Consider the following 14492-nt stretch of genomic DNA (forward strand, 5'->3'; position numbering starts at 1 on the left):
CCGCCAATGGGTATAGAGTGATCCCGGACGTGGCAGGTATAAGTGTCTTCTAAGTCAAACTTGACATACTGGAGCAGGACATAAGACACGCTGCCGCGCAAGATCCTGCAATACACATAGGTCTTAATAAAAAACCTTCTGGGCTGTTCTGGGTTGCTGCCATTCTGTCACCTTATAAGGGTCGAACAAATATGCGATCGAACAGTGTATGACTATCAGTTGAATTGCACTCGGCTTTCATATTCTAGATCTATGGCTCAGAATCTGTGTATTGATGATCAACATGGAACTTCATGCTGGAAGATCAGTCATAGACATGCAGACGAGATCTGGAAAACCGAAGACAGGTCCATATTCGAGACATTCAAACTGATAATGAGTATCTAAGAATGAGGAGACAACCGACATCTATATAGCTAGGAATCAATTGCATCACAAGAAACGTTTATAGCAGGCTTCCAAGACAATCCCATATCATTCATATGTGACCATCGACGAGACTCAAGAACACCCTGCAGGCGATTCGACATACAGATATAGTCCAAGCCTGACGTTCTCACCTGAGCAATCGCACTTCCTCTAGTCGATGCCGTATGTATCAGTGCATGATTTCCTGTATGCTTATGACCATCGTGGTGCATAAGGCTTCATAAAATAGAATGCGTGGAAGCTTAGCTTGCTTAATGAAGCGTTAGCCATGAGATAAAGAACACCGATATGAAAGCTGGCACAGGTGGTATCGGTGCATTTCAAACTTTCTAGGAAGAGAGTGCTGCTTTTGCGACTTACGCCTGGTACAGAAGTGAATGGAGTCACCTCTGGCCTGAGCGTATCGTATTGGCCAGCCCTTTCTGCTGCTTCCGATTTGCCTAGAATGTGATGATACTGCCAGCAAATAGACGCTAGAAGACGAGAAAACAACCCACTCTTACTTAAAACTAGAGAATTACCAGAGCAGAGCAGGGATCTCTGATGCCCGGACTATACATGCTGTCCAGGCTAAACACAACTGTCTCGGTTCGTTGCAGGTGTACTGTGTTTAGTTGATGGTCATTATTGTCTGGTCGCTCTAACATCATCATGGATAAATCACTGAACAACTTACCGCTTTCAGTGTGAAGCACAACATCAGACCATGGCGGCGTGGGCAAATTAAATTCACCGCCCACGTTCACCGCTGATAACGCCTGGCAGAAAAAAAAGTTGCCCACGTTCTGATCGCGCTCAGATATCCCATCCAAATCTTCCCACGTTTTCTCATTCCAAGTTAATACATTAGCCATCAGTCATTATGGTCAAGCGCAAGAGAGAAGAAACGGCAAAAGACCGTCAGAGCCTCAAGCAGGCAACAAAGGTCGCCAAGTCAACCACCAGCCAAGAGACTCCTGCGGCCACCGCCACCGACTTCCCGGCGATCACTCTGCAGATTGTCACCGGCTCATACGAACGGGTGTTGCATGGCTTCACTGCTGCTGTTTCTCCCGAAGCCTTTGCGAAACCCACCGATACTGTCTCTGAAACCTCCAACGACTCTGAATTGGTCCAATTTGTGGACAACTTTCTCTTCGAGGCTCACACCTCCGCAATTCGATGCCTCGCACTGTCCCCGTTGCCCAAGGCAGATTCCAACGAAGCCCCCCAAGTGATCCTGGCGACTGGTGCTACTGATGAGCGTGTCAACCTCTACTCGTTATCTGCTGCTCCGGTGGCTGTCAATGAAGATTATCCTACTGTTCCGACTCTTGCCGGTAACAAAATTCTCGAAAACCCCAAGAATCGCGAATTGGGTTCATTGATGCATCACTCTGCCCCTATCTCAGCCCTTTGCTTCCCTTCACGCTCAAAGATCTTGGTCGCGGCCGAAGATAACACCATCTCCGTCACCAAAACTCGTGACTTTACCGTTGTTTCGACCATCAAAGCTCCGCACCCTAAAGTGCAGGGCCGCCCAAGCGGTGACACAGCTCCTCCCGGTGGCTCTCCTTCTGGAATCAACGACTTCGCCGTGCATCCTAGTATGAAGCTTATGCTAAGTGTTGGCAAGGGAGAGAAATGCATGAGATTGTGGAATTTAGTAACTGGCAAGAAAGCTGGAGTCTTGAGTTTCAACCGGGAGATTCTACAAAGCGTCAAGGAAGGCAAATACAGCACCGGTGAAGGAAGGCGAATTGTCTGGAACTCCAAGGGAGACGAATTTGCTGTGGCTTTCGAATGGGGCGCAGTCGTCTTTGGCATCGTAAGTCGACAACTATGCTCTTGTTTATTTGTTGGCATCAAAACTGATTAACCCTGGCAGGACTCGACTCCCATCTGCAGAGTGTTCCCCAACCCTCGCAGTAAGATTCACCAGATGACATACGTCAGCTCCGACTCCTCTTCCGAGGATAGTGATGAACTGCTTGCTGTCTCGACTGAAGACGGCAGAGTCATCTTTTATTCCACCACACAAGTCGAGAACGCACCGGAGGGGGATGAGTCTCCTATTCCATTTGCTAAGGTCATCGCCCAGCTCGGCGGTAGGGCACATGGCTTTCCCGGCAGAGTCAAGGACTTCGAGGTCCTCAGCCTGAAGGATCAGCCAGGGCCCAACAAGGGCGACTACTTGGTTGTTACCGCCAATAGCGAAGGCCTAATCCGCGTATGGCTGCTGCGTGGCACTGAACTAGTAGCAAGGAAGAAGAAGGGCGACAAGAAGAAGAAGTCCGATTCTAAGGATGAGAAGGCTCCTGAAATCAACCAGGTTGGCCGACTATTGAACACTTACGCTACGGGGAACCGGGTCACTTGCCTGAAAGCATTCGTGATGTTGACGGCGGAGGACTCGTCCGACCTCGAGTTTGATGACGAGGAATCCGAGGATGCTGAAGAAGTTAGCGAGGAGGAATCTGATAGCGAAGCCAGCGATGATGAGTAGCATCGGAATTCAAACCTATATACCCCTCTGTCGTTGTTAGGAAGAGAAGTAGTATGGATTGTTCGATTGCAGCCGTGAGATAATGATGTTATGTTTTTTGCATGGTATTGTTCTTGTATAGAAAACCCAGGTATAAGTGTTATGAATCCTGCCTTCTCTTTGTAATGGTTTAGGTGCCCAATACTACTTTGAGTAGTAGCTAACTAACTTAACTTATTGTTCTTGTGCGATGAGTCAACAATCAACCCCCCGCCGGTCAACTGGTCAAATACGAGCACTGTAGTAAATCCTGCCGCTGCCCACCGCCCACTCGCTCTCCACTGCACAAACCCGAACCCCACTGGCTCAAACCGTATCATATCGCCTCTCCGTTTCCAAGCAGCAATTTTCATCCGACCAGACGACCCTGGATATTCGCCCCTCCCACCCACCCCCCTCGTCAACCCACCTTTTCCTACCTACCCCGTTGTCGTCTCCTGGTTAACACCGCAATCATGGCTACCAACGGCGATTACACAGACGATGAATCCCAGCCTGGATCCCCCATGCTCGATGCGAACGGTCACGATGACATCGAAGATCAGGAGCCCCTCGACCTTGAGGAGAAGCCCTTGAAGTCTGCGATGAAGAACTCTGGAGTGCCCTCCCTCCCCCAGCCTAAGCGGCCAGAGCTGCCCGAGCAGCCTAACCCAGAGACCCTCGACCTGTCCACACTCACCCCTCTGACGCCCGAAATCATTGCGCGCCAGGCCACGATCAACATCGGTACCATCGGTCACGTCGCTCACGGAAAGTCGACAGTTGTCAAGGCCATCTCCGAGGTTCAGACTGTCCGTTTCAAGAACGAATTGGAGCGAAACATTACCATCAAGCTGGGTTATGCCAACGCCAAGATCTACAAGTGCGACAACCCCGAGTGTCCCAGACCGACTTGCTTCAAGAGTTTCAAGAGCGAGAAGGAAATCGACCCGCCTTGTGAGAGAGATGGATGCTCCGGTCGCTACAGACTATTGAGACATGTTTCGTATGTTTCTTTCACCCTGTCCCCTGGAGGCAACAAGCCCCGCCGCTAATAGATGACCCTCTCTACTGTAGGTTCGTTGACTGCCCCGGTCACGATATTCTGATGAGTACTATGCTTTCAGGTGCCGCTGTCATGGACGCTGCCCTCCTCTTGATTGCCGGAAACGAAACTTGCCCTCAGCCTCAGACTTCGGAGCACTTGGCAGCTATTGAGATCATGAAGCTCAGCCATATCATCATCCTGCAAAATAAGGTGGATCTCATGAGAGAAGATGGAGCTCTGCAACACTACCAGTCCATTCTGAAGTTCATTCGCGGTACCGTCGCCGATGGATCTCCCATTATTCCCATTTCCGCACAGCTGAAGTACAATATCGACGCCGTCAACGAGTACCTGGTTTCGCACATCCCGGTCCCTGTTCGTGACTTCACCGCTTCCCCTCACATGATCGTCATTCGATCCTTCGACGTGAACAAGCCCGGTGCTGAGATTGAGGAGTTGAAGGGTGGTGTTGCTGGTGGTTCGATCCTCACTGGTGTGTTGAAGCTGAACGACGAAATCGAGATTCGTCCTGGTCTCGTTACCAAGGACGAGAACGGCAAGATCCAGTGCCGGCCCATCTTCTCCCGGGTCATGTCCCTCTTCGCCGAGCACAACGACCTCAAGTTTGCCGTGCCTGGTGGTTTGATCGGTGTCGGTACCCGTGTCGACCCTACTCTGTGCCGTGCTGATCGTCTCGTCGGTTTCGTTCTGGGTCACCGTGGACGCCTTCCTGCCATTTACACCGAGTTGGAGGTTAACTATTTCTTGCTCCGTCGCCTGTTGGGTGTTAAGACTGCCGATGGCAAGCAAGCCAAGGTTGCCAAGCTGACCAAGAACGAGGTTCTCATGGTAAACATTGGTTCCACGGCCACTGGTGCCAAGGTCGTCGGTGTGAAGGCCGATGCCGCTAAGCTCAGCTTGACCAGCCCTGCCTGTACTGAGATTGGCGAGAAGATCGCTATCAGCCGCAGAATTGAGAAGCACTGGCGTTTGATTGGATGGGCCAACATTGTCGCGTAAGTTTTCCTCTCTCGCCGCTCGCTCACAACTCCACAGAGTACGAGTCATGATAAAACCCGACTAACTTTGAATCAGCGGTAACACTCTCGAGCCTGTCTCGAACTAAAACAAGCTATTGGTAGCTTGAAGAGTTCCAACTTGGTCCAGTCAGGAAATGGTTGATGAAGACATTGTAGTCTAGTTGATAACTAGCCTTGATGGACTGGGTCTACTCTGAAATAGAAGGGTTTACGGTAATGAAAGCGCGTGTCGGGCTGATTCCCTGAATAGAGAACGCAGTAAGTCCAATCTTCGCCTATCTCACCTGCTGGGGAGCACGGTGGAGACTTTTCCGAACTCCCGCCGGCCCATCCAGAGGTTTGCAGAGACAAAGAGGTCATGCATGCAGCAGGATGGATAGGCAGATCGGAGGCGGAAGTAGCATGGCTGGACTTGGTGCGCGAAGGCTACTTCTTTTGACGTGTGTTATGACGCTATTCTGTGGAAGTCATTTTCTTTTCATCTTCTTTTTTCTGTTCATTCTTATTGTTCGGTCCAGGATACATGGCCTCTTTTTTTTGTAGATGCTGTATAGGGGGATGATGAATGCAACGAAACAAAAGTTAAGAACTTTGCTCAATGATATTATTGTGCATATTGTTCTCATAGTCTGGGCTCGGTCGAATTTAGTGAAACTGAATGTATGTTGGAATCTATTTCAATTTTTGATAGGTTAGGTTATGGTTACTCACCAGGTAGAGAGAGACCCTGTTGCTTACTCATTGTCCTTGTTGGCAACCGGTCTTGTTCTTTATTATTGAACCCCAAAATAGTAACAGTAATGTTACATGCATGTATTTAGTTGACCTACTCGTAATAGGCAGTGAAACACATCCGCGCTTGTTTAAGGCTGCAAGGCAACCAACTACCACCAGGTCGCCAGCTACGGAGTACTTCTTACTCCATTACGTCCCCCCCGTCCGCGGCGTCCTTCCTCCTCATCACCTTTTATTGTCCGAGGAAACAGCCCACTTCGCAGCAGGTTCTATCTCGGATTCTTGCTGTGCTGCGGACGCTACCATGTATATTCTCGAGGTAAGGACTGCTGTTCCGAGACTATTGTTTCTATCGTTCTCCTTGTCAGTTGAAAGAAGCGTGAGCTAACGCGGCTTACCGTGTCCCGAATAGCAACTGGCGCGTCTGCTCGACCGCCCATTCTTCCCATGGAAAAATGTCCTCGTGGGGTTCTCTCTGGGACAGTTTGTGCTAGAAGGACTCTTGTCTTTCCGTCAGTACAAGGTCTTGCAGCGGACGAAACCTCCCCAGGTCTTGGAGGGCGAGGTGTCGCAGAAGGTTTATGATCAGAGTCAGGTATACATGCGTTCTGCCTCCCTCGACTCAAGAGTTTACTGACGAGCGTCATCTCTTTCGGTAGGCTTACGGTCGCGCCAAAGCCAAGTTCGGTTTCTTTGCAGGTCTTTACAGTCAAATTCAGAATCTCGCGTTCATCTACGGCGATGTCCTCCCCAAGCTTTGGGGTGTCAGTGGTCTCTTGTTGGCACGGTATCTTCCAGCTCGGTTCCAGGGTGAAATTGCCCAGACACTCCTATTTCTCTTCGGTTTCAACTTGATCAGCACGGTTCTATCTATCCCGGTTTCGTACTACAATACGTTCGTTCTTGAGGAGAAGTTTGGTTTCAATAAGCAGACCGTCAAGCTCTGGGTCACGGACATGCTCAAGGGTCAAATGCTGGGTATCGTGCTGGGAACTCCGATCATCAGTGCTGTTCTCAAGATCATTCAGAAGACTGGCAACTCATTCTTCTACTACCTCTGGATCTTCGGTATCTTCATTCAGGTCTTTGCCATTACAATCTACCCCATCGTTATCCTTCCTCTGTTCAACAAGCTGTCGCCCCTGGAGCCCGGCCAAATCAAGACGGGTGTTGAGAACCTTGCCAAGAAGCTCGAATTCCCTCTGAAGGAGCTGCATGTCATTGACGGCAGCAAGCGCAGTGCTCACAGCAACGCCTACTTCTACGGACTTCCCTGGAAGAAGCACATCGTCATTTATGATACCTTGATCGAGAAGAGCGAGCCTGAAGAGGTAGTCGCGGTGCTCAGTCATGAACTCGGCCACTGGAGCCTGAGCCACACTACCAAGCTGTTCGGTATCGCCCAGGTGCGTTCCGCGAATTCCTGGTTCCCCGCACTATTATAGGAGATGAGCTAACCTCAGGATAACAGTTCCACATGTTCTACATCTTCGCGCTATTTTCTGCTTTCGTGAACAACAAGTCCCTGTACCAGTCATTTGGCTTCCACAGCCAGCAGCCCATTATGGTCGGATTCCTCTTGTTCTCCGACGCCCTCGCTCCCATGGACGCTGTCGTCAAGCTGCTAATGAACATTCTCAGCCGCAAGTTTGAGTTCGAGGCTGGTACGTGTTCTTCCCCCACGTTATCCACATTGGCTATATTTTGACTGGAATTGACAAATCACAGACGCCTTCGCTGTTGGACTTGGATACTCTGAGGAACTAGCACAGTCTCTTCTCAAGCTCCAGATCCAGAACCTCAGCACTATGGATGCTGACTGGATGTACGCAAGCTACCACTACTCTCACCCTATTCTTTCGGAACGCCTCAAGGCGCTTGGCTGGAAGGGCGGAAAGGTCACCAACCTCAAAGAGGAAGACAGCGAGAAACCGGTCAAGGCCGCCGATCGCGAGCTGTGAGGCGATTTAATCCAAGTTGAGATCTTTGGCAAAGCTTAGCCTCCGGTTCTGCCATTCGTGGAGTACGGGAGCCGTCAAGCACTTTGATACATGAGATTGTGATTGACAATTTGTTGGTGTTGGAATGGTATAATAAATTCGAAGAACTTAACAAAAGAAGTAAGAAAACAAACCAATGACAACCTCCTATGTATATTCGCCTTCAATGCGCCCAATGCTGTATGCATATCTAAGTTGAACCCCGAATCGATCAAAGCGAGTCCCAAACGAAAAAGAATGGCCAACCGTACCAATCAACCCGAATACTGTTGCGATACTTCAACCGGTCTTCAGGCATCGGTGTCGGCCTTGGCCTTGGCCCGTTTCTCTGCCAATCTACGCTCCTTCTTCAGGCGCTTCCTCTCTTCCTTGTCGATGGCCCCCGATGCGGTGCCCTCTTGATCTTGCTCCATGTTGACATCTGCGTCCATCGGATCCTGCGAGCCCTCCAGGGCCTCACCTTCTTGTTGAAACTTCTGGGCATCTTCCCAATCTTCGCCCTGCTCCGCCTCGGTGGTCTGCTGCTGCGCATCGCCGTCCTCTCCGGCCATGAGCTTCGCCAGGGTCAGGTCCCGACCCAGGACCTCGCCAGCCAAACCGGCCTGCACGCGCTTCAGATTGTGCAGCATCAGATTGGGGGCGGCGGCCGTGGTGCGCGACAAGGGGCCATGTTCACTGATTCCGGCGTTGGGTTGGAGGGCGGGATCCGTCGCAGCACGGTCGAGGTACGCCGCGAGGAAGTCGTGGGCAGCCGACTGGGAGATCGGTCGGGATGAGATAATGGTTGTGGGAGGGAGAGCCGAGGGACCTTGGGCGGCCATTGTGATCGAGAGAAGTTGGCTTTCTTTGCGAAGTGTTCAGTGGTAGTGTGCAACTTGATGTAGTTTTTTTTTCGCCCGGGGTAGGGTATAGAAAGTCGTCAATGGCGGGCGATAGAAATTGGTCTATATTTCTTGGGTGATCGAAATTTTTGCGACAGAAATTGCGCCTGGAGGTGATTGGTGTGTATGCGTGTAGAAGTGTCTGTGTAGAGCAAATGGGGAATCTGGAGAAATGGAGATTGCGGCGACAGACCGCGGGCGGGCAGAAAAAAAGTTGTTGGTGTAAAGGTCGCAGGTGGTCCGTGCGTTGGTGTTCAATTTTCGTCCTCCGTCACTTCACTCACTCACTCACTCACTCAACTCACTCAACTCACTCAACTCACACTCTCCCTCCATTCACACTTGAGATTCTCCTGTCGGTGATCCGGTTGTTTGCTCGATTGCCGTCCCTTCTGGCCTCAGTTCTATCAGTGCAATCCGACGCCATGATCTGCTTGCAGTGTCGGGCCGTGCCCGCCACTCTCCGGTCCTCCATGACCGCGGCCACCAGGTACGTGGTTGCTTGCGATGGATGATGCCCTTTCAAATCCACCACCACCACCTAGGTTCCGCCAATATATCGCCAACCTGCCCCCCCCTTTCCCCTCACCCAATCCTCGACGTTCAAGTTCGGATAGTCAAGCCGAAAGGAAACGCAAACCCACCGAACATAGCGCACCACCTTTTCGCGACTACCCGAATCCCCAAAGGCTAACCCCCGTCGTGAATTCCAGAATCCCCATCTCCGCACCCGCCGCCGCCGCTGCCCGCGCATCAACAGCAAGAACCACCTCCACCACCACCACCACATCAATCCGCACCCTCATTACCTCGTCCTCCGCCTTCTCTCCCCTTCGCGCACAGCTCTCCCACCAACAACAAGCCCCCTCCACCGCCATCCTCTCATCGACCTCCGCCTTCTTCCCCTCCACATCTCCCACCACAGCCTCTCTGCAACAATCCCGATCCTTCTCCGCCAGCGCCTGCCTGCTCGGAAAGCGGTCAACCTATAACCCCTCGCGACGGGTGCAGAAGCGGCGCCACGGGTTCCTCTCCCGGGTTAAGACCCGGACTGGACGGAAGATCATTCAGCGGAGAAAGGCCCGCGGCCGGAAGAACTTGAGTTGGTAGATTTGCGGTTTCTCTGTCGTTTCAGTACTCCTACCCTACCCTGAGGGTCTACCCTACCCTAAGGGAGACGGCGGGGCTTGGTTGTTTCCGTCTCGAGTGACCGTTCTGCACCAATGGGCTGTGTATCTCGCTGAAAGCTTCCGGGGGGGGGGGGGATTGTCTGTTCTTCTGTTTTTTTTCATTTTGTTGTGTTAGGTGTGCTGCATATTTCTTTGAAGGTTAATCACATTGGATTTCTCTGGGGCTCTTGTTACTAGAGGGTATATGGGGTCTTCGATGAGATAGATGGGTTGGACTGGAGGATCTCAGTTGGGCATGCGGTTTCGTGCTTCATCTTAGGCAGGAGTATATCAACTGCGGTGCTCAGCTGTGGTCAGGTGAGGGGAGCGGTTGTGTCGGTGGGTTGCTGGTGGTTGATGATCTAGACTGAGATATGATGGTTGTACTCTACTACCTTTTTTCTTTCATATTTCCTATTTTGTATTTACATACATACATCTTTGGCATGGATTTTTACCTGTGCGATTGGACCCGGAGATTTCGTGCATAAGGGTGTTGAGGGCTGACTGACTGTCTTGGCTCTTACGTGTAGCTTGTTGGTTGGATGGTAAGGGGATGGCAGTTTAAGATGATACGGCCTGTTGTTCTTCGGCACCGACCAAACATTGCAGGGTCTCCAGCCTGGGGACAGCCTGTTCGGCCCTCTACCGCAATGTAAGCAGTCTAGTTTTGAAGAAAGTTATTTACATATATATGTGTATGTATCTCTCTAAAAAGATATAATCATGCTCGTTTCATGGCTTAGCAAGGCTGCTTTCTAGCTTCTGGTTTATTGCCGCGTATTGTCTAGACGTTCAGGTACTGTAGTATACCGTGTGGTTCATTCGGATAAGGCTCCTTCCTACCAAGACGAGAAAGATCACTCTTCATCGTCATCCTCGGAGCCGGATTATTCCTCGTCGGAGTCCTCGTCTTCGGAGCCGGATTCCGAGTCGTCGTCATCATCATTGTCGGAATCCTCGTCGTCCTCTTCCTCCTCCTCGTCATCGTTGTCATCACCGGTCTTGAGTCCGTAGTCGTCCTCGAACTCCTTTAGGGCCTGTACCTTGGGTGTGAAGCCGGAGGCTTGTAGGCCTTCTTTGATTGTCTGGATCGATGAGTTAGTCAAGAGTCATCCCAAGAGTCTTGAGAGGGGGGGGGGGGGCGGTTCGGGATTGGGGTTGACATACTTCCTCCATTACAGTAGCGCATGTGATGACGATGTTGGCCGTCGTAGGGTTGAACAAGGGCAGGATGATCTTTCTCAGAGCACCCTTGACCTCTTCAACGGCAATGGCGCGCACCTTCTTGAGCATGTTCTCCTTGTAGTCACTGGGCAGACGACGGACCACCTGGCGAATGAAGCTGTCCGAGGCGGCGTTGGCAATGGTGGCCTGTTCGTTGGCGAAGCTCACCACGATGCTGCTGATCGCACCCTCCATCATCAAGGGATCGAACGCAGTGGCGCCAGAAAGGTGGTCTTCGACAATCTGCTTGCTGGAGTCGAAGGCCTTGTGGGCGTTGGGCGACCGGTACACATCGAAGTTGACGAATCCGGTGTCGATGTTGTAGGCGAAGTTCGTGCCGTAGGCCAGACCCTTGCCACGGACGGCAACCCAGAGAGGACCTTCGACGGCGTTCATGTACGCAATCGCGACCAGCAGGGCAGGCAGGTTCGGGTCGTCGTAGGTGTCCAAGCCTCGCGCGGTGGCATAGGCAAAGGAGGAATCGATGGTCGGCATAGGCACCACATACGACTTGCCGCCGAGGTGCTGACCAGCCTCACTGAGCAAGGGACGTCTGGCTGTGATGGGTCGAAGGGGGGCAACCGCTCCCAGCCGTTCAGCATACGGCTTCCAAGCCGAGACCGGGTTCTGCAGTTTCTCGAGATCTGCAATAACCACAACCCGCATGTTCTCGAACCGGAAAAGAGCTTGGCGAATCTCCTCCATGCGTGCAACGACGATTTCCGGCTCGTCAGCCAATTGCTTCTTGATCCGCTTCAGATAGCGAGCCTTGACCAAAGTGCTGCGGGCACGCACGATAGATTCTGCCGCGTAGTGAACCATGACATGCACTGCCGCCAGCATGTCGTCGCCGCTTCGCTTGGAGTCTGGGACATCAGAGAGAAGGCGTTTAGTAATAGCGCGCAGTCTCTCAACGTCGAAAATCGAGTTCCAAGAAAGCTCCTGAAGCCATGCGATTGCGGTGCTGTACTTCTCCAGCTCCACCTGGAAGGAGATCCGTAGCATTTCGGAAGTTCCCAGGCTTCGGGCGCCTTCCATAGAGTAACCAACCGTATCTCTTTCCAATTCAACAACGACCTGTTCAAAGTCGATGGTCTTGCCATCACGCTGGATCGGCAGGTTGAAGAACGCTTCCGTGTACACAGATAGTAGAGGGCGAAGTTGCACTGGAACGGCTGCGGCGGAGATAAGGAGAGAGAGTTGAACGAAGCTGCTTGGGATGTGCTCAAAGTGTATGAATAAAGGCAGGTCTGAGCCATCAGCATCCACTAGGCTCTGAGGCTTGTTTTCGGGACGACCCAGTTTCAGAGCAGTGCCCGACCGCGCAGTTGTCGTTTCGACGAAATGGATAGATTCGACGCCAGGAATCTGGAACTTCTCCAACATTTCCTTAGGAATTTCCTTGTCGTTCTCGGCCTTGGCTTTTTCAAGCTTGTCTGCGAGCTTCTTCAAACCATCCTCACCCAGCCGTTTCTTCTGCTCCGCAACCCGGGCTTCTTCCTCCTTTTTAAGAGTCTCAGACATCTTCAAGGATGGAACACCCAAGATTGTGACGTGATTGGCGTCAGAAATCCATCTCTTGATGAAGCTGCGCCAATCTTCCTCGCCCCACTTCTCCAGCACGTCGTACTCCTTCAGGCTCGCGACATCGAGCATGGTGGACCCGTCCCGTTTTCCAAAGAGGAAGTCAGAGATCACATACTCAGCGAAGGAGGAAGCCGACGTCTCTGTCGAAAACTTCCAAGTCCGCCGTTGTCGGTCGATGCATTCCCTAAGATATTTCATATCAAGTTCTTTCTCCATTGCATCCTTGAGAACCTCGAAGAAACGCTGCTCCACCCTAGCAATCTTCTTCGTTTCGACACTAGTCAAAGTGAAACGGATTTCGATACTGGGGTGGTCCTCGGTGGCATAATAGACTGCGCTGGCGAGCTGCTCCTTCTCCACCAAAATGTTGTCTAGCAGCGAAGCAGACGATCCAGCCAGATACAACAGGGCAACGTTGACAGCCCCAGCTATCGATCGTAAGTATCCGGTCTTTACACTGAAGAATGAGCCTTGACTTACTGTTAACGGGGTCTATGCAATCAGGACCAAGAAACCTGATCTCAATCTCTCCAAAAGACTCGTCTTCTTCCGGAAATTCAACCCTCTGTACGGTGGACTTCTCCAACGGGGGTGCCTGCTTAGAATCCACCCAAGGGCGGGTGAACGGCGCATCTGGGCTAGGGATGACATCTAGAATGGTATCTTCAAACTTGTCCAAAACACTCAACATGTTCTCATGATCTACCTCACCCGTGATGATCAGACATAGGTTCTTTGGTTGATACATCTCACGATGGAATGCTCGGATACGCTCCGCAGTGAGAACACGAAGCTGCTCCATCATACCACCAGTCTCATAACGGAAACCTACACCTTCCGGGTAAGTCAACCGACGGGCAGTCAAGTCGATCAATTCGGCGGAGTTGTTTTGTACTCCTTGCATCTCTGAGTAGACCACGCCTGCATCGTTTCCAGCCCCATCGATGTGGTGGACCTCAGTATAGCACCCTTCATCAGTCAAGGTCGGGGCGATCACATGCTCTAGGTACACGGGTAAGATCTGAGCGAAACCCTCCCAGCCCGCTGTGTCCAGCGTGTAAGCCGTGTGGTCAGTAGCGGTCCATGCATTAGTGCTAGAGTACACTCGCGTTGCGAGTTTGTCTAGGAATCCTTTATATCTGTAATTCCGCGACCCCATGAAGCACAAGTGCTCCAGCGTGTGGGGAGCTCCTGAGTCATCGTGGATCTCAGTAGCTAGGACAAAATATCCTGTGACCTTAGGACCCTTCTGGTCGATGACCACGACCCTCATGCCAGTCCTCGTTGACTCATACTGAACAAACTCGCTGGGCGAGTAGTCCGGCTTGAACCTCTGGAGGAGCTTGAAGTGATCCTTCTGGCTTGGTGACATGTTGAAAGCCGACCCTGCGAACCTGCGGGGATAAGTTGTGGTCACTCCCCGTATCGAGGCACTAGTGAACTGTCAGCACGCCATAATTGACAACCTCTGTAGTATTACGCCCGACGAGGGGTTTTAAGATAGTATAACAGAAGCTAGCAATGCTCCGGGGTTTAAAACATTGTGATTGGAAAGATGGATGCACGTTTTTTTTCGCGCGGGAAAATGCTAATCATGCGGTAATTTGTGATTGAAGTTATTTGCATAACAGTAACAGCGGCTGACAATGACCAAGGTATCTCGGGTTGCGAACCATACCAACAGGTCTGATGATAACGACAGTGGCGGATGGGCACGTTTTGGGCTCTTTTTTCCTTTTTCTTGTCTCAAAATCAAGCGAAGGGTAGCGACATGAACTTACATGGATAGAGAAGAGGTTGCCCGAATCAGGCTCCGTGAGAGAAACAGTGGCGACACGGTGGGCTCTGCTTGATAGCAGTGTCTCTTTGAAGG

General features: G+C 51.4%; 6 protein-coding genes across 6 annotated transcripts; 4 read left to right on the forward strand and 2 right to left on the reverse strand.

Moving 5' to 3' along the window:
• The first annotated feature begins 1219 nt into the window (after positions 1 to 1219).
• ASPACDRAFT_111876 (putative 60S ribosome biogenesis protein Mak11) lies at positions 1220 to 2981 on the forward strand. The gene is made up of 2 exons (XM_020195592.1): positions 1220 to 2236; positions 2297 to 2981. Exons 1-2 carry the CDS (start codon positions 1292 to 1294, stop codon positions 2912 to 2914), a joined length of 1563 nt encoding a protein of 520 aa, XP_020060148.1. The 5' UTR covers positions 1220 to 1291; the 3' UTR covers positions 2915 to 2981.
• Positions 2982 to 3408: 427 nt separating this feature from the next.
• On the forward strand, positions 3409 to 5106 carry ASPACDRAFT_22728 (translation initiation factor eIF2 subunit gamma; the record flags this gene model as incomplete). Its single annotated transcript, XM_020199140.1, has 3 exons — positions 3409 to 3938; positions 4010 to 4996; positions 5076 to 5106. 3 exons carry the CDS (start codon positions 3409 to 3411, stop codon positions 5104 to 5106), a joined length of 1548 nt encoding a protein of 515 aa, XP_020060149.1.
• Positions 5107 to 6059: 953 nt separating this feature from the next.
• ASPACDRAFT_39430 (zinc metalloprotease) lies at positions 6060 to 7716 on the forward strand (the record flags this gene model as incomplete). Its single annotated transcript, XM_020200588.1, has 5 exons — positions 6060 to 6074; positions 6168 to 6350; positions 6415 to 7161; positions 7227 to 7419; positions 7484 to 7716. The coding sequence occupies 5 exons, from the start codon at positions 6060 to 6062 to the stop codon at positions 7714 to 7716; spliced, it is 1371 nt and encodes a 456-aa protein (XP_020060150.1).
• Positions 7717 to 8045: 329 nt separating this feature from the next.
• Positions 8046 to 8576, reverse strand: ASPACDRAFT_57189 (uncharacterized protein; the record flags this gene model as incomplete). The annotated part of the gene is made up of 1 exon (XM_020203213.1): positions 8046 to 8576. One exon carries the CDS (start codon positions 8574 to 8576, stop codon positions 8046 to 8048), a length of 531 nt encoding a protein of 176 aa, XP_020060151.1.
• A 485-nt stretch (positions 8577 to 9061) lies between these two features.
• On the forward strand, positions 9062 to 9746 carry ASPACDRAFT_39432 (mitochondrial 54S ribosomal protein bL34m; the record flags this gene model as incomplete). Its single annotated transcript, XM_020200589.1, has 2 exons — positions 9062 to 9126; positions 9350 to 9746. 2 exons carry the CDS (start codon positions 9062 to 9064, stop codon positions 9744 to 9746), a joined length of 462 nt encoding a protein of 153 aa, XP_020060152.1.
• Positions 9747 to 10695: 949 nt separating this feature from the next.
• On the reverse strand, positions 10696 to 13991 carry ASPACDRAFT_22079 (putative zinc metalloprotease; the record flags this gene model as incomplete). The annotated part of the gene is made up of 3 exons (XM_020199084.1): positions 10696 to 10893; positions 10976 to 13047; positions 13100 to 13991. 3 exons carry the CDS (start codon positions 13989 to 13991, stop codon positions 10696 to 10698), a joined length of 3162 nt encoding a protein of 1053 aa, XP_020060153.1.
• Positions 13992 to 14492: the final 501 nt, after the last annotated feature.

Source organism: Aspergillus aculeatus (genome assembly GCF_001890905.1).
Source record: "Aspergillus aculeatus ATCC 16872 unplaced genomic scaffold ASPACscaffold_2, whole genome shotgun sequence".
NCBI lineage: Eukaryota > Fungi > Ascomycota > Eurotiomycetes > Eurotiales > Aspergillaceae > Aspergillus > Aspergillus aculeatus.